General features: G+C 40.2%; 1 protein-coding gene across 1 annotated transcript in view; it reads left to right on the top strand.

The window, feature by feature from the left end:
- The first annotated feature begins 206 nt into the window (after nt 1–206).
- CALCR (calcitonin receptor) overlaps nt 207–18,931 on the top strand; it is a 104,638-nt gene continuing 85,913 nt past the window's right edge. The window contains exons 1-3 of the mRNA XM_060248495.1: nt 207–289; nt 10,418–10,565; nt 17,930–18,040. Of these exons, the coding sequence (XP_060104478.1) occupies nt 245–289; nt 10,418–10,565; nt 17,930–18,040 (304 nt within the window). The 5' untranslated portion in view covers nt 207–244. The remainder of the gene's footprint in view (nt 290–10,417; nt 10,566–17,929; nt 18,041–18,931) is intronic.

The raw sequence follows: 18,931 nt of genomic DNA, 5'->3' as shown, positions 1-18,931 counted from the left end.
AGTGTCTTCTACTGTAAGCGGTTACTTATCTTTTTATGTTATTGGCTATTTTAAGTATTACAAAAGGAAATCTTTTGTGGTGTTATATTCACTCTTTTGTGGTTAGAAACACATGTAGCGTGTTTCTAACCACAACTGAAGAGTTGGATAGTATCTTATTTAATATTGGATACATTAGAACTAATGTTTTTCTTCAATTCCCATTAGGTCCAGAAAAGAAATATTGCTCTACAAAGGATCTATAATGGACAAAGAAAGCAATGGCTTCTTACTAATTATTCTACTAATTGTAAGTAAAAAGGACAAACTAGCCACCAAAAGTACTGCTAAGTGTGCCATATGACCTAACAGAAAGGTTGAGATGTGTATTGATCTACAGTTGATTAATGATATTCTTATACTACATCAAGGAATTGGTGCTCTTATGCACACTGGTGCCTTTATATATGTATATATTTGTTTGTTTATAAAACTTATCCCACCTTTCTGTACTTACAAAGGCTGCCAATGCAGCTAACAATTTAAAACATACGTGATAAAATGCATTATAAAACCATTACAATAACCCCTCTCCCAAACATGCTTTGTTAGAACAACCCTTAAAATAGCTTAAAAACAGGGTTAAAATACATACATAACATAGAACATTGGTTAAAAAGGAGGGATCATGATATCTGAAAACCAAACCAAACAAAAAAGTGATCATCCACTGGTGGAAGATGGCAACAGAAGGGGACAAACAAATCTCCCTGGGAAGAGAATTCCCAAGCTTTGGTGCCATGACTGAGAAGGCCCTCTCCTGGATTGCCATGAAGCTAATATCAGAAGGCAGGGGCACCCAAAGCAGGATTGCAACAGTTGTATAGGATTATAAATGAGTAGATAGTCCTTCAAGCAGGGTTTTTTTTTTGTAGAAAAAGCCCAGCAGGAACTTATTAGTATGCAAGGCCACATCTCTGACATCACCATTATTTGAATACTAGGCCACACCTCTGACATCACCAAAAGTGCAATAATATCTTTTTTGAGTTGCAGTCCACCACACCACAAAAAAGATATTCTAGCATTGGAAAAAGTGAACAAATATATAGCCATTCCAGAAAAAATAAATCAAATTTCAACACACTACTCGATCACAAGAGCCAGCAAGGTATAGTGCTCAAAAAAAGAAAGAGAAATAAACAGGGGAAAAGACTGACTGACAGAGAGGGGGGGGAGGGAGGGAGGAAGAGAGGGGGGGTGGGGAATAAGGCAAACAGGGAAAAAGAAATATTTACAAAAAGACTGACAGAAAGAAAGAGTGGGGGAGTGGAAAATAAAGCAAACAGAGAAAAAGAAAGACTGACAGAAAAATGAATGAATGAAAAGGGGGGGAGAGTTGGAAAAAGAAACGAAGAGAGAGAGGGAGGGAGTTGGGGAGTGGGAAAGCAAAGAAATATTTACAGAAAGACTGACAGAAAGAAAGAGTTGGGGAGTGGAAAATAAAGCAAATAGACAGAGAAAAAGAAAGACTGACAAAGAAAAAATGAATGAAAGGGGGGAGAGAGTTGGAAAAGAAAGAAAGAGAGGGAGGGAGGGGGCAGTGGGGGAGTGGGAAGGCAAACAGGGAAAAAGAAATATTGACAAAGACTGATGGAAAGAAAGAGTTGGGGAGTGGAAACTAAAGCAAATAGACAAAGAAAAAGAAAAACTGCCAGAAAGAAAAAATGAATGAATGAAAGGGGGGGAGAGAGTTGGGAAAGGAAGGAAGAAAGGAAAAGGGAGGGGAGGAGGGAAAGGAAGGGGGAAAGGAAGGAAGAAAGAAAGAGAAAAGAAAGAAAAAAAATGAAAGAAAGAAAGAAATGGAAAGAGGATGGGAGCAACTCACCTTAAAAACTGCTGAATCTGTACCACATGGTTGGTTTTATAGACCACCGCCAGCTGGCGCAGAAGCCCCCACACAAGTGCAGTTGGGCTCCCTGAGCTCCGCTGGCCAGTGGGATGACGGGAAGCCCCTGCGCAAGCGCAGTTGGGGCCCCTGAGCTCCACAGGCTGGCGCAACGACGGGAAGCTCCTGCGAAAGTTCGGTTGGGCTCCCTGAGCGCCACTGGCCGGCGTGACAACAGGAAGCCCCGCACAAGCGCGGTTGGGCTCCCTGAGCCCCACAGCTAGTGGGATGTTGAGAGACCTCTGCACAAGCATGGCTCAGCCCCCTGAGCCCAGTAGCCAGCCGGGAAGCCAGCTGAGGTGAACCGGAACGCTGACTTAGGCAGCTGGAACGCTGCCCCTGCCAGCCAGAACGTCGTTCCGGTGCGTTCCAGCTCAAAAAAGCCCTGCCTTCTAGTATGTTGGTCTCAAACCATATAGGGCTTTGAAAGTCAAGACCAGCACAATGAATTTTGCCCATAAACAAACTGGGAGCTGGTTTAGATGGGCCAAGACTGGAGTGATGTGGTCCCCACTCCAGTCAATATTTTTCAAGGGCAGCCTCACATACAGCATATTGCACTAATGTAACCTAGATGTAACCAGCTTCTAAAACTATAGACCTTTTTAGACATTAGAACTGAATGGACCAGGAGCCCATTAACTGCACATACTCCCCCAAATATGTCCTCTTGCCGTTTCACCCAAATTGGGCACCACATGTATTTTCTGTTTCCATTCATGATACACCAAACCCTGATTCTCCAGGTTCATGTTAATGTGTATTGAACCTGAAAATACCTATGTTGCCTATTTCAGACAAAATGGTTACCATATGTATCAGGATATTTGACAGTTATGTGTGCTTCTGGAACTCACAGTTGGATACCCTCAGATGTAACATCTAAAAAAGTCCTGTGAAATGAAGAAATCAAGCATCTTTTGATGAACATTTATTATTGTAGACACTATTAAAAAGTCTTCAGCAATGTCTAGGTTAACCAAGTACCAACTTTATAATATTTGAATACAGTGAAGACTGATTAAATAATAATTGCCCATTTGGAAAATCAGAATTCTTATAGCCGCATGCGTGCTGTTTTGTTGTGATAAAATACTATAAACCACATTTTGATGTTTTTTCAATTCCCTGTTGCTGAAACTCACCAATCCTATTTGAAATAGAATTATGTTTTTAAAAAATCAGAATTTTATGAATTTTAGAGGATTCAGCTTACTACACAGCACTTATAAGTAGTGTTGCATTTGTAGATATAATGTTGTTCATTTTAAAATATTGACCATCAGGACTTTTTTGCTGCCAGAGCCCACAGGAATGGAGCTCCACCTGGACTGGCCAGGGCTCCAGTTAGCTTGACCTGTCATGTGGTAGCCACATGCTCCTTGTGGTATGGCCTAATAGGCAAATGAGCTCCTGCTAGGCTTTTTCTACAAAAAAAAAAAGCACTGTTGACCATCATTCTTGTAGCCTAAATAATTCTTTCTCAACAAATTTCTGCTGACTTCTCCATATGTGGGTCTATGCAGTTTTTGAAAATGACTTAATTTTATTTGTAAATTGCTTAGGGGGGATTTTTGTAAAGCATAGTTGGCAATGATTTATGACAGAGCTGGATTGCACACTGTAGACATCTCTGGAATGGGTATGTTTGTGGGCAGATTTCTTTTCCCTTCCACCACTGCTCATTAGCAGTACTCATTGCATGAATGCTGACACCATATTGTGAATTTGCTTATTTTTGTCATCTGAAGTCTTGGCTACAGAAACTGAATTCTCCAGTTCTTTGGTTGCTGTTCAGTTGTAGATTATTTGAAAGTGTCTAATACCAAGTCAAAATTGAATGAACATTGTTTCTGATCAGACTACATTTAACACCTTTTAGGTATGAAAAAGGTCATCAGTCAAAGACATCTTTTATTCTGTATTAATGTACTTCTTATAGCAGTTGCGTAATGCGTGATGGCTTGGTGGTCGTATGTATGACGTCATTTACTTGTACTTTTAGGAGTGACATCATATGTACGGCTGCTAAACTGCCACATGGGACATCAAGTTAATCAGTTCTCTCCTGAAGGATTATTACTGGCCCCTTTTCACCACATGACAATTTGATTACAAAGTTCTGAATTACTAATTTCTCTTTCATAAAAATACTTTTTTTTATTTTATTTTATATTTTATTTTATTTTATAAAAATACTTATTATTATTATTATTATTATTATTTTCTTTGCATAAAGTATTCCATTTTCCTATATCTGGTACAAGCAACCTGGTCCTTTTTTTAAAAAAAAAACATTGCCCTGGGCAATGGTTGTTTTGAGAATATATTATGAAAATGAATGCAATGTTCAGCATTAGCGAGGATCCAAAGGATGATGCAAGTAGGTCCAAACCTTTAAGGCAGATGTGGGCTGGTAGTTCTCAAATAGCACCTCCCCCTAACTGAGGGGAAAAGCAGTTTGTAATGTGGCACAGGGAGATTGGTGTTCTTTCAGTGTGAAAAACAGCAATGGCCGTACTCTTAGCATGCACTTAAAGTTGCTCTTTGGGTCCTGGCCAATAAGAATGCAAGGTTATTTGCGTCCTTATCTAAGTGAATGTGATTTAGGAAAAAAATGCTTATAGCCAAAATGTTCTTGTTGATTGAAATTATTCATGTAATTTTGCAATATTTATTACTTTTTTCTTACACTAATTCCATTTGATTGTTGTGCATATAGAAAACATACTGAACGAACTATAGCATCCATTTCTAGAGTTAGGAAGGCAGTCCTCTGTATTTCGCTTACCAATCAGTTACGTACTTCATGATGTAGCTGAGGAACTTCACATTCAATCCAGTTACCACTAATGCCTCTGAATATTTAGAAACACTTTGTCCTTTGGTAACACTATGGAAAATGAATATAGAACATCTTAATAACACATGTTTTGAGCATGCTCTTGCCATAGCCTAAGCAAATGCAGGGATCATTACCTCCCCTAGCTCATTTGTGAATAGGGTTGCCAGGTCTGACTCAGGAAATATCTGGGGACTTTGGGGGTGGAGCCAGGAGCCAGGTTGTGACAAGCACAACTGAACTCCAAAAGGGAGTTCTGGCCATCACATTTAAAGGGGCCACTCTCCTTTTAAATGCCTTCTCTTTGTTGGAAATAATGGAGGGTAGGGGGCATCTTTTGGGGGGGGGCTCATAGAATTGGACCCCGTGGTCCAATCTTTTTGAAACTTGGCAAAGAGTTTAAGGAGAGCCACCAGATGCTATGTTGAAAATTTGGTGCCTCTACCTCAAAAAACAGCCCCCCAGAGCACCAGATACCCTTGAATTTATTCCCCATTATAACTTATGGGAACTGGTCTCCATAGGGTATAAAGGAGTGCCCAGCAGACATTCACATCCACCCCCCCACTTTCTGATAACCCTGAAGCAGGGGGAGGGCCTCCTGCCCCCAACTGAGGATTGGCATCCCTATTTGTGAAGCATAGAGTTTCCAGCCGACAGGTGGGGCCTAGTGATCTCTTGGAATTACAACTGATTTTGTGACTGCAGAGATCAGTTCCTCTAGAGAAAATGGCGTCTTTGGAGGGTTTAGTCTATAGACTTATAACCCACTGATCTCTCCAATCCCCAAACCCCACCCTCCCCAGGCTGTACCCCTAAATCTCCAGGAATTTTCCAACCCAGAGTTGGCAACCCTAGATCTCAAACTTTCAATTAAATTTAATAATGAAAAACCATAATAAAGGGTGCCATGTATCTCAACTCATTCCAGTAAAACAATTTATCAAAATGGATGAAACCTGGGATACATTTACCTGCATATGTTTCAGTGGACTTTAAACCAGTGAACTGCAAATCAATTAATATGATTTTGTTTCACCATTTAACCCCATTAAATTATTCAGATGGTCAAAGGGTGTTGCCAAGCTAAATACATATGGATAAGAAATAAAGGCATAAGAAAAGGATTCTGTTGGGGGGTAGAGGTTGTTATTTAAGTCTGCAGATGTTCATGTTTCTTTTTTGTACATCTGTTTAAATCATCAAATATTTTTTGTAAAACTGCAGAGACAAGGTGAATGGCTTTTAAAAGGGAGAGATTATCTTTCTTCCAGGACCCCTCATGAAAGGCTAAACCCACAATTTAGCCAAGACAAACGTAGCAAAAGGGAAATGTTTGAATACTGGCAACAGAGACACCTGCTGTTGTTCTCAGGGTAAAGTGAAATAATGATGAGTTCCCAGAGTCAAAAAGTAAACATTAAAATGTACAACTATTTCAAAGTTTGCCTTTAAAGTACATTTGTGATTACAACTTGGATTCACTGCCATTGGGGAAGCACATCAATTTTATAAGCATTTAAAACTAAAAAAATCAGAAGAGAAGAAGCAGATCCATGGGTATGTTGTTTTGCATGCATAGATCTGCTTCTACAGAATGTTTGATACAAACAGGTTAGCACTGAATGACTGTGCTACTAAGTGAAGATTTGCTGCAAAACTCATGTTGCTAGCCTCAAAGTGTGGGGCCTGAAGTTCTCCTGGAATTACCGCTTATCTCTAGACTGCAGAAATCAGATCCCCTGGGGAGAAAAATGGCATATTTGGGGGGTAGACAGTATGACATTACACCCCTGTTGAGTTCCCTTCCCAGGCTTTGCCTCCAAAAATATCCCAACCCTGAGTTGACCACTCTATGCAAAACTCTTGTGTAGGCACGGTATCCTCCTAGAGCAGGGGTGGCCAACAGTAGCTCTCCAGATGTTTTTTGCTTACAACTCCCATCAGCCCCAGCCAGTATAGCCAATGGCTGGGGCTGATGGGAGTTGTAGGCAAAAACATCTGGAGAGCTACTGTTGGCCACCCCTGTCCTAGAGTACAATCTTCAAGGGTAGAGCCTAGGGTTCTCTTGGAGTTACAGCTGATCTACAGACATACCTCTTCTGGTGGAAATGGCAGCCTTGGAGGGTGGACTCTGTGGCATCACATCCTCACTGAGCTACTTATCCTCCCCAAACTCCATTCTCTCAAGACACCATTCCCAAATATCTAGGAATTTGCCAAGCAACCCTGTATCCTCTCGTAATGGAGAAAGCAGCACAACATCCAAGGGAGTCGAGTGTATGGCCCGCGAGCCAGAATTGACCCATCCGGAGCTCCTATCTGGTCCATGAGCAATGGGTCATTACCTTTATTGCTAGATGATAGAAGCTGCGCATTATGTCTCTGTATACTTTCCAAGTGCTAATGAGTAATGGGAGGTGGGAGTGAGACAGTGGGCATCAGGGAGATACTTTGAGAAAATACTGTAAGAGTGTTAATGTTTAAAGCATGTTTGCAGGGCTTTTTTGTAGCAGGAACTCCTTTGCATATTAGGCCACACATCCTTGATGTAGCCCATCTTTCTACAGGGCTTACTGTAAGCTCTTGGAGAATTGGCTACATCAGGGGTGTGTGGCCTAATATGCACAGGAGTTCCTGCTACAAAATAAGCCCTGCATGTTTGCATTTTGAGTAAAAATAATATCATTGGGTTTGCCTCTGTCCTTTATAAAAATTTATATCACCTGTACCTGACATTACATTTTATGGCACACACGACCCAGTCCGACAGAGTGACATTTCTATCCAATCTGGTCCTCTTAACAAATTAGTTTAACACCTCTATCTTGGAAATAGCACAATATTTCATAATGTATCCCAATGAAAAATATAAAAATCCAGCACCAACACATAACAGCAGCAATTCAAATAGTATTTTGTCCTATAGCCAGTGTGGGAGAGTGGTTAAATCAGTGGACAAAGACCTGGGAGACCCAGGTTCAAATTGCCATTCTGCTGCGGAAGCCTGCTTAACCTGATTTACCTCACAGGGATGTTATGAGGAAAAAAATAGAGAATAATGATGTCAGCCAAGGTATTAATTAAGCAAATACATACATAAATTAGACAACAAAAAGTATCTCAGACTATGTTGCTGTTACCCAAAATAGCCTGATAATTAACTGATTGGAAAAATTAGTTTATCGAGAGGGGGGTAACTCAGGGTCATCACCTTTGTATTCCAAAATCCTTCCGGGAGCACTCTCAAATAAAGCAGGCTGATGTCCAATAGTGTTTTTACTGAAATAAATAAAAGGTAAAAGCATGCACACACAAAGCACATTATAAATATACAAACAAGAGCAAACCAAGAAATAAAGGTTGTAGCAGGGAAATAGTGGTTTTAGGATAGGCTATATTTACCAGTCTTAAAGGTTCAGGTCCACAGAAGAGAGAGAAGTGTGAAGCTGACACCAAGAAAAGAATACTGGAGATGTGTCCACATATTTATAGGGAAAATGTACCTTAGGGCAATGTGGCATGTTTGCCCCTAAACCAATAGCATTGATGTGTTTACAGGAAGGCTCCCAAAGACTTGGACAAATGGTTGATGGCTCTCCAGGAAGGAGTTCAAAGATCTGAATGGAACTTGATGACTTTCCAAAGATTAATAATATTAGCTGATGATCCTCAGAAATACAGGATGGGGATATAATTCTAAGTGTTATGAATATGTTAATGGGGTAAGCATGTCAAGTGGAGGCAGGTCTAGGGATGAAAGAGGTTAATGTAAAGTACTGTTTTCTCCAAGAAATCCAATGTTATAAAGCATGCATTGCATTTGGGATTTGAGAGAAAATGTTTTGAAAATCAGCCTTTTAAATCACCAAATATTGCCCACAAGCTGGTTTCCTGATTGGCATTTAGAGTCACCTTCAAGCCAAGTGATGTCTTATATGAGATGATATTTGGAGTGATTATTTTTTATATGAAGGGTGTTTGATCTTACTTCTCTGTGGATGCCAACTGCCCTTCTTTAGGATGGTAGTGGACTGCTAACACTACCTGCTTGCTGGACTTAGGGAACTGGAGTTTCAAAAGAGTAAGTTTCCTGGCCTTCATTCGAGAACTTTTTAGCATGCACACTCAAAAAGCTGGAGCACAGCCAGTGAGGCATTTTCTGCTGACCTAGTTTATTTATTTATGTGATTTATACACCACCTTTTACCCAGAGACTCAAGGCGGATTACATGATGTAATACAGTCAACAGGATGAGAAGACTTCTAATGAAATAAAAGCACAAGTATTGCAGGAAAAACCCCCACAAGGCATAAATATGAAACCTGAATGCAGTGAGAGCAAGATAAAAACATACAGCAACAGATAATACATATTAGTAATATTGTCCACAGTCCTATTATATTTATTGATATGTCTTCCTGGATCATTCTGTTGCAATGCAGCTGTATTCCTTTATAAAAACACCCTCCTAAGCAGTTCAGTATTTCACAGTTTACCGAAAGCCAGAAGTGTTGGAGCTTTCTTGACCTTTTTTGTGAATACTAGCACTCCAGTTATACTGCTGCCTGAACTCTTAGTTAACACAGTCCTCAACTGGTGGACCAATTCAGCTACTAAACTGCCCACAGAGACCCTGAATCTGCTATGCTTCTGCTCTGTCCCCAGTGACCATCTGAGTGCTACTGTGCATTCAAGGATAGCAAGAAAGCAGGATGGTTGGACCTTCAGCAGGTGCAGTGTGGAGGCGAGGGCCAATGTGGTGTCCAAATTGGAAAAGAGACAGGACTTGTCCACTTTGTAGTTTAAATGAGTCACAGTGCCCTTAACAAAAGCACTTCTAGAGGACAGCACACATTGTATAGCTATATTACAAGAACAGAAACAAAAAATTCAGTTCCTACAATGGATTAGTTGTCAATGACACAAAGTCTTGGAGCTATGATCCTTGCTGAGTGACACACTTTTTGTACATTGTCATGTGGAGTTCTGTTATGGCACTGTTCCCTCACCACCACGACATGGAAACTGACAATTTAGCTAGCACAATCATTGTTGCTGAGGGAGTACTTAAGATGACAATAAAACAAGGCAGTGATCTAGCAAATCCTTTTTCCCACTGACTGGCACACTCACAGTGGGTGTTTGTTTTCTTTTTTTCTTCCCAAACTGCAGCTCAAGGGGCAGGGGCAAAATCTGTCAACAGATGTGTGTTCACAGTATGAGTTTATGGCTAGAAATCCACACAGAATTACTGAGGATCAGCTTCCCTCCATCCATAAAGGTCTAGTCCAGAGTTCCCATGCAGGTTGTACTGAAATGAATGGATATTGAAGGCATGGCCCCTTATGGATTGTTACTTTAGGGAAGCACAAGATATGCTCCTGTGGATAATCAGAGTCAGCAACTCTTGGCCATGTCTTATTTAATCTTGTATGTTGTCTGCTCTAAAGGAAACTGTTGTGAAAGGATTGGCCTATACATTTTGCTAGCAGAAACACAAACACACACAGAAAAACCAATTACATTTCCATAGCAACATTGCACATATGTGTGAATAAAAAGGTCTTTGAAATAAGAACTCTCGTGTGTATGATTCCATTCTGTGTTTTCTCACAGACATTAACAAGTTTTCCTCTTTGCACAGAGAATGGGTCCCAGTCTTTCTTCTGCTGTCAATGATACTGACCCCACACCTATAGCAACCGAAAATGCAGCAATTCGCCAGAAGATAGTCGATTCCCAGTTCAAATGCTATGAGAGGATGAACAGAGAGCCACCTTATGCACAAAAAGGTAGAAGACTTTGAAATAACTTTGAAATTAATGAAGGTTATAGGAAGAAAATATTATTAATATAAAGGCAGAAATCACAAGGGAAGTTCTGCACTGAAGTTTTGCGGTGGTTTTCTTTACAACTGTTTTGTGAGTTAGAAAAATATAAATCTTTTAAAAGTATAATTTTTAAAAGTGTTAATCTTTAAATATATCTGAATACATTTGCAGTAAACAGTTATGGTCTTCTAAGCCCACTGAGTTCAAGGGGTTTAGGAGGATGTAACTGTCTTGGATTGCATGGTTGGTAAGGCAAACATTCTTCTTCAAAACGGCATTATGGATTGGTCTGCTAATACATGATCCTGAAACTTTCCCCCGGCCTTTGGTTAAATTGTGCCTTCTCTCTTTGCCTAGTGCATTTGAATGATTTTTTAAAATTTCTACTTGCATGATATATGAGTTATTTTAGTGTTCATTACTGGGTTAAAGCTGAGTGCTGCAGTTTGTAGGCTGATTAGCTGCTTGCTCTGATGTATTTTTACGCAACTGGTTTTGTGTGGTTTTTATTGTTTAACAGCATACTATGGGAGATAGGTATTTTAAACAAATAAAAACTGTGGAAAGGGAGTCAGTAAAAAAAAATAGTGTTGCAGGTGTTGGAATATAGTGATGTGTTTTGTACAAAGAAGAAGTCAAAAGAAGATCCCCACAGGAGACATCAAGTGGGCTAGGAGCAGTACCTTTTTTCTAAAGGAGTTTCTCCTTGTCTTTCTGCAGAAAGCTACTCTTAGGCTTTTCTTTTAGGAACTCCCTCTCAGCTAATAAGGCAGTTAGATTACTTCTTCTCTTTCCTACTCAGTTTGTTAGTTCCTAAATAAAGCAGTTCAGTGCTCTGACTGCTGCATAGGCACTCTGCCAACAGCAGGGGCAACACCCGACACCCTGCTGTTTGCACATGAAGTTCCAGGCATACATGGCCACAACAACAACATAATCTGGAGAGTGGGTGGAGGAAACAGGCATTTTACTCCTTTCCAACCCCAAACTACCTAATGGTTGATAGGCACTGTCAGAGAAATAGAGATGGGCATATGGAGGGAAGGGAGACTGTCAGTTCTCATTATCCATGGCTCACCATACAATGTAAGCTGGAGCACTGAGGATGGAAGATGAGTAGCATGTGTAACATGACAAGGAATTGAACATCAGGAGCTCCCGTGTTTCCAGTTATTCAGAACAGTATGAATGTCAGCACAACAAATGTGGGGGAGGGTTGTGTTTTTTCATTTAAACTTGAATATTTCAAAAGCATATCATTCAACCTTTCTGTGAGTCTGACTGTTCCCGAGAAATCTGTAGGATTTATTTTCATACCTTGTATTGAGAATGAGAGTGATACTCTCAACAAGGGAAGGTGTTGGGAGGAAGTGTACTCTGCCCCCCATTTCAAACTAAATGTGGTTATTTTTCAGAAGCTCCTGTATAAAATATTTTTATGAGGGATAAAGGAGGAACTACACACAAGAGCTCTTTTTAAAAAAACTGCATTTTGGCAGTATACTGTCAAACATATCACAGAATAGGGCTTTCAGTTCTCCTATAAATCTTGTGCTTCCATCAATGCACTGAAATTCCTCTCAAAACCTGAAATGGTCCCCTTGCCATAAGGAAGATCTAGTTTGAAAGCCAGCAGCAGCCTTGCGGAAATTTAAAGATTAACCATTTTCATTACAGCACAAATTTTCAGGGACTACAGACCATTTCTTCAGGTGCTCTAGTCCATGAAAGTTTATGCTGGGATTAAAAAAAATGTGATGGCTTCAAGGTTGTCTCAAGACTCCTGTACATTCTTCTGTAACAGACTACCATGACTATCCTTTTGGAACTTGCCATTCTAAAGTCCTTTTTTGTTGCATAAACATGATATCCCTCCTAGTATTGGTTTTAATAGAGAATAAATTATTTGTATCTGAAAGTCATTGTTTAGTGCCCTACATCCTTTCTATGTTCAATTCAACAGGCTGGTTCTTACTTTTAAGGCCCTGGGCCGGCTTGGGGCCAGGATTCTTGAAGGACTGCCTCCTCCTGTACTGGCACTAGGGTTGCCAAGCCCTGGTTGGGACCTGGAGGTCTCTTGGAATGACAGCTGCTCTGGCATTATATCACACTGAGGTCACTTTCCTCTTCAAACCCTGCCCTTTCCAGGCTCCACCCCCACATCTCCAGGAATTTCCCATTCAGGATTTGGCTACCCTGCCCAGCTGAACAGTTATTATTATCTTCCTGTGCTCAGAAGATACGCTGGCATCCTAAACTGTGTTGAGTTTAAGAGGCCCCATATCATTAACAACAACAAAATGGCAATAGAGGGAGTAGGGGGCAGGGTGACACTGGGAAGGAAGCAGGATAACGTTGCCACGTGTGATGTCTCCAATGTGGAGACATCACACAGAAGTGATATCATCACAACTGAAATGTTGTATGGTGACACTCTGGTTTCTGGGCAAACTCTGTGATAAAGTTGGGCTCAAATCATAGAGTTTTGCTCCCAAAGCAGAGTGTCACCATGGAATATCCGTGGTGTGATGACATCATTTCTGCACAACATCATCAACTCAGGGATGCTGCACAGGGTCATAGCTGATGAGCAGACAGTAGCCCACAAAACCAGGGGATTCCCAGCTCCCACCTGGGGACTGGCAACCCTAAACACATATTGAGCTGAGGTTTGATTTAAATATGACATAGGGATACATGGATGCCAATTCTGAATGGGAAGATTCCTGAAGATTTTGGAGGTGGAACCTAGGAAGGGCAGAGTTATGGAGGGGAGAGACCTCAGAATGGGCTAGAGAGAACCAAAAAGAAGGGGAGGAAACCAAGCCCCAAAAAACAATGAAGTTGGGTACCCAAAGGTTGGGTGAGAGAAAATTTATGAGAAAATTATGAGAAATAAACTGTCAGTTAAAGGCTAATACATATCTGCACACTCTGAGGGTTTTGATAATCACCGTCATAAGGAGTTATTGAATCTGCATTCCTTGGATGTGTGTGCTTAAAAGTTAAAGAAAACTTTTCAAAAAACTTAATTCTTTTGCCACACCTTATAATTTGCCTTATAATAAGGCAATCTTTGGAATGCCTTATAATTAACCTGCCTTGGTGCTAACACATGTTTAGATGTCATAGTGTGCATATATACAATAATCTGACCACTGAGGAAGGCCTTGGAGGCCGAAATATGTTTGGTCCTGTTTTAACGTGGTTCAAGGTTATCAACCTAGCGATATCGAATTGTTGGTCCTGTTTTGTTGGTTCAAGGCTCTTAACCTAGAGATATTGAATTGTTACATGTTATATAGATTCAGGACTTCTTAGTTCCAATATTCTTTACTTCAAGGGCAGAATGAGAGTTTTAGTGCCCTTTGTAATAAATACATGTATGTTGTTTGATTTATTTCTCAAAATTTTCTCTCACCAAACCTTTGGGTACCTAATAATACCATAGAGTCCATCGTCCAAAGCAGCCATTTTCTCCAGGGAACTAATCTCTGTTGTTTGGAGGTTGTAATTCCAGGAGATCTCCAGACCCCATCTGGAGGATGGCAAACCTATGGGGAAACAGGGAAAAATAATGCCTATGGAGTTGCTCACACCTGTCTTATTTTACATCAGGTTCTTAGCTACTGTGCGTGCAATGCTAGCATATCAGTGATATGTAGCACTGCTGAGTACTGCTGTGGTGTGCTAAGAATGTACACATATCAGATGAAGGCCCAGTTAATGAGGTGCTGAATTGTACAAAGTCGTACAGACGAGTTCTTGTTCACCCACCTCATTTTTCAGTGAGTCCTGGGAGGATTTCACTGGGGAAAAGGAGACCCAAAAAAATGAATGTGATTGTTTTATTGTAGCAGCCAATAATTTGGGATTACAAATAAGTGAATTTCAAATATGTGCACAAAATAACACTGCAGGGAAACAAAATTAGTTTACTGTTTGTCATAAAACAAGAATGATGGGTTGGTCCTGTTTATTCCCCCTAGGAAAAAAAAAACAATATATTGTATTGGAAAACACAATGGTTTTCTCCCCCACTCTACTGAATGGCCAAACGTGTTAGAATACCCCACACTGCTGTCTTTTAGAAATGCAGTCTGGTTCTCCTGCTTATCTCTTCCATTGATTGCATGAAGTGATTCTTTCAGCTTTATACACATGCAGCCAAATCCTGGAAGAAAACAGTAGGAAAGAAAAATGATTTTGCTGGAGGAGGGTGTAATTGGATACCAAACAGAAATGCTGCCATGATTTGTTAATAACTGGACCAAGTATTTTACCTCATCCATCTTTATAAGAGAGAGGAAAATATATACATCCCACTTTGATCATGAGTGAAACAAAATGGACTTGGATTGTTTGCCAGTTTCCATTTTTAGCCAAGCAAATCTTCTCACTTGTCAACACCCAGCACTAAGTTTCCATAGTCATTGTCATCTTTTTAAAATCTTCCTAGATCTGTAAAACTGATTACTGTGCTTCTTTGAGAAAAGTTTGCCATCCTTTGGAGGCAAAATAAGAGCTTTGAACGCTCACTTCAGAGTTTTTTTCTGAGTTTTATTCTCTTTTATATGTGTGCAGTACCACAGCACAACCGCCTTTCTAACCCCAGCACACAAGCAAATACACTGGAAATAACAGAGGCAAAGAGAAAACAAAGGATATGACACTGAAAAGACAGCAATTTCATTTTCTATTTTGGTTTATCTTATTTTTTTATCCATTTTTTTTTTAAACCCAAAGTGCCTAGGCCCACATGCCGAGCTGCACAGTTTTTTCCACTCTGCGCAAAATGTGCCATTCTATATGAAAGAATAAACTCCAACTCACTTCAAGCCTGGCTATTAAAACCAATGAGAGTTTCCTCTAAGATGGCTATACAAAGGATAGAAAGTTCCTTAGAGTATGATCTCAAACACCGTTAAGAATTCTTATAATTTCTATAGAACTAGGCCTGTTGTATAAAGCTGTTTCCTGTAACAGAAAGGTGATTCTGAAACCGTGTAATGTCCCAGAAGGATTTGTGTCACAACTCCCAAAAACTAGGGCATAAAAGTGCTCTTGATTGCATTTAGGAGTATAACTCAGGGATCTTAAGTCATATTCTCAACATTCTTTTTAAAAATATGGTAGATTCACCACAAGGAGATTTTTACTCATTTTTTTTTCAGGATGTGGTGGGGGTTTTTGCCTCCTGAATGTGTCTCACATGGTGAGATTTAGAAAAAAGATTTTAGACCTTGTGCAGTGCACTTAGAAGAAATATTCACCTTGTGGAAACGATTGGTAAAAGTTATTATAACAACCAGCGCTAAAAATATAGAAGAAAGAAACAAAAAAGGAAGAACAAGAGAGCTTTCCACAGGAACCAAGGTATCAGGGGAATTTATAGTATGGTTAGGCATGCTGAAAGATTGACACAGAAATACATTAATCGAACAGGACAAAGAAAAGAAAAGATGGGAACATTATACTGAAGAAGAGATGAAAAGATGACACATTCCTTCCAAGAGGAATCTTTTGAAGAAGACCATGCAATTTTAGAAAGTGAAGTGAAAGCTGCACTCAAAGCAACTGGAAGAAACAAATCACTAGGAGTAGATGGGATATCAGTAGAGCTCTTCTAAGCCACAGATACTGAGTCCATCAAAATCTTAAGAATATGCCAACAAATATAGATAACAAAACAATGGTGCACATTATTTACCATTACTCTATATGGGTGTGACAGTTGGATGTGGAAGAAAATTTATTCATTTTAAATGTGGCATTGGAAGAGAGTTGTGGATACCGTGGACTGACAGGAAGACAAAATGGGTTCTATATCAAATCAAGCCTGAACTAGGATCCACAGTGAAACAACCGAAGCCATTGTACCTTGACCACATTATGAGATGGCAAGACTCGCTGGAAAAGACAACAATGCTAATGAAAGTTGAAGGCAGCAGGAACAGAGGAAATCTCAATATGAGGTGGACTGACCCAGTCAAGGAAGCCATGGCCCTCAGTCTGCAAGACCTGAGCAAGGCTGTTAATAATAGAATGTTTTGGCTGTTAATGATAGGAACATCGCCATAAGTAGGAAGCAAGTTGACTGCACTTGACGGACACACATCTTGTACTAGCATTGTGTCAAAACGTGTGGCTACTCTTTTCTCCCACTTCTGCGACAAGAAAGCCACGGAGTCTGAAGCTTTGTACACCTAGAAGCAGAAGTCCAGACTGGAGACATACAACTCCGACCATCAGAAGTAGTACATATGCTGAGTGTTTCACTCAAGACTACAGATGAGCTAGGCATGTTCCAAACACTGGCTGGTTTCACACTGTGAAATTGACTAGATTCCATCCCATTGACAAAAAACCTGCTTGAGTTTGGTCTGTTTCCGGCTATCAGACAGCTGCCCTTGAAGCAGCAAAATTCCAGCAGCGGTCCGTGGTTGCCCATTCACACTGCTAGCGCCACTCAACCATGGACCTGCCGCTGAAAGGGTTTTATTTTTTAAAAAAAATGTTCCCATATGTGCGCTCAAGCAGAGAAGTGCACAAGCACTCCTCAGCAAAGGGTTGGGGGTGGGGGGTGGGAACCTGACAATGCTGGAAATGGCTTGGCATGATCACACAGCTCTTCCAACTTATAGTCTCGCCTGGGCATTCAGACACCTGCTGATTATGCAAACTAGATGCAATTCAGGGGGAAACTATCAGGAAAATCCAGATAGGAGGTGTCTGGAGACAGAGTGAGAATGGGTGTGGCTCAGAGGGCAAATGTGCTTGTGTGATCGTGCACATTTAATCTGAATGAGAGGCGGGGCTAGGTTGAGCCAAATCTCTTGTGTGAAACCACCCACTAAGTCATAGTCAAGCAAACTAATTACCTCCACCTGTTCCTTGGCAGGCCTGTGCTACTCAGGTCTTGGCCCCATTCAGACTACTCATTCCAAGAGTGGATTCTTGGCAGTGATAGGATTGACCTTCCATGAACCACAACTGATGCTTTTCTGTCTCTATGCCCAAGAGCAGGATTGTGACCTTTGTGAGAATTTAGCCAAGCCACATCCAGTTTTTGGTTTGAGGCTATTATTTAATTTAATTTTCAATTTAAAAATAGTAAAAGTGTTAACATCTCAGTCCTTTTAGCCTTTTCATTAAAAAAAAAAGAAGTGTCTTCTGCTGCTCAAGATTCGTGAGTCAGTGAGCTTCTAAGGGTACAAAAGGAAAGGAAGTATTAATTTCTGGATTTTTTAAAAAATACAAAAACAAGGTAAGTCCCCGTATACCGTCAAAAACAGTGAAGTCTTGTTCTTTTTTGAATGTTGTAGGTCTGTTCTGTAACCGTACGTGGGATGGATGGCTCTGTTGGGATGACACACCTGCTGGAGAAGAAGCTGAGCAAAATTGCCCTGATTATTTTCCAGACTTTGATCCAACTGGTAGAGTACTCTTTCTTTTCTTCTTCAAAATAGTCAGCGAATGTATTTAGAGTTTGAAAATGAAGATGAAAATCACCTATTTAAAAATAAAAGTTTTGCTAAAACTTTAAAGGGGACTTAAAATCAATCTTATTTATTTATAGCTTTTCTAAAATGCCTCTCCGCCAACTAGACCCCCAAGAGAAATGCTTCTCTTAATAGCCTGTTGTCACTCAAGTTTATCCACGTGCTCCCTGAAGCCAAAGTAATGGAAATGGCAGTGTTTTTTTTAAATGTCTGCCTTCTTTTATAATCCTTCCATTTTTAGATGTAGCAGCTGCTAAAGCTGGTTCCATTCTGTGAAATGAATCTTGTTATTCCCAGGGTCTTCCTCTTGTATTTCATGCTTCGAGACAGCTTTACAGAGTTCCTGGAAGAACAGTAGCAAAAAAGCAAGAACACTTTATTAAGCCGCAGAGGCCTTCTGCCCCTTATTGCTTCGTGCATTATTCATCAAAATGCACGTATTATCCAAACAGATTGACAGATTGCAGCCTTCAAAAAGATCATTAAAAGGTGTGTAGTGTGTTAAAAAAATCAGTAACCAGACAAAAAGGTTGGCTTGATCTACCCTCATGTAATTTAGCTGCACAAACATTTTTTGCATGTTATTTCAGTGCAACTTCTGAATGATTGAAAGTTGAAACTGCAGCATCTCTGGAATCTCCCATCTTGTGAGCATTATTGATACATGTGTGCAGATTAAAAACTGAGTACAATAGCAGAACCTTAAACATAAGCTTAACAGGGACTGGTAGGAATACAAAAACCCAGTGCAAAGTAATTCAAGGTGTTTGTACCTTCGAAGGTTGTATAGAGCAGAGAATTTTGGGAACAAGTTAGAGAGACACT

This window comes from Heteronotia binoei, chromosome 10 (genome assembly GCF_032191835.1).
Source record: "Heteronotia binoei isolate CCM8104 ecotype False Entrance Well chromosome 10, APGP_CSIRO_Hbin_v1, whole genome shotgun sequence".
In the NCBI taxonomy this organism is placed as follows: domain Eukaryota; kingdom Metazoa; phylum Chordata; class Lepidosauria; order Squamata; family Gekkonidae; genus Heteronotia; species Heteronotia binoei.
This window is presented reverse-complemented; position numbering and strand designations above follow the sequence as displayed.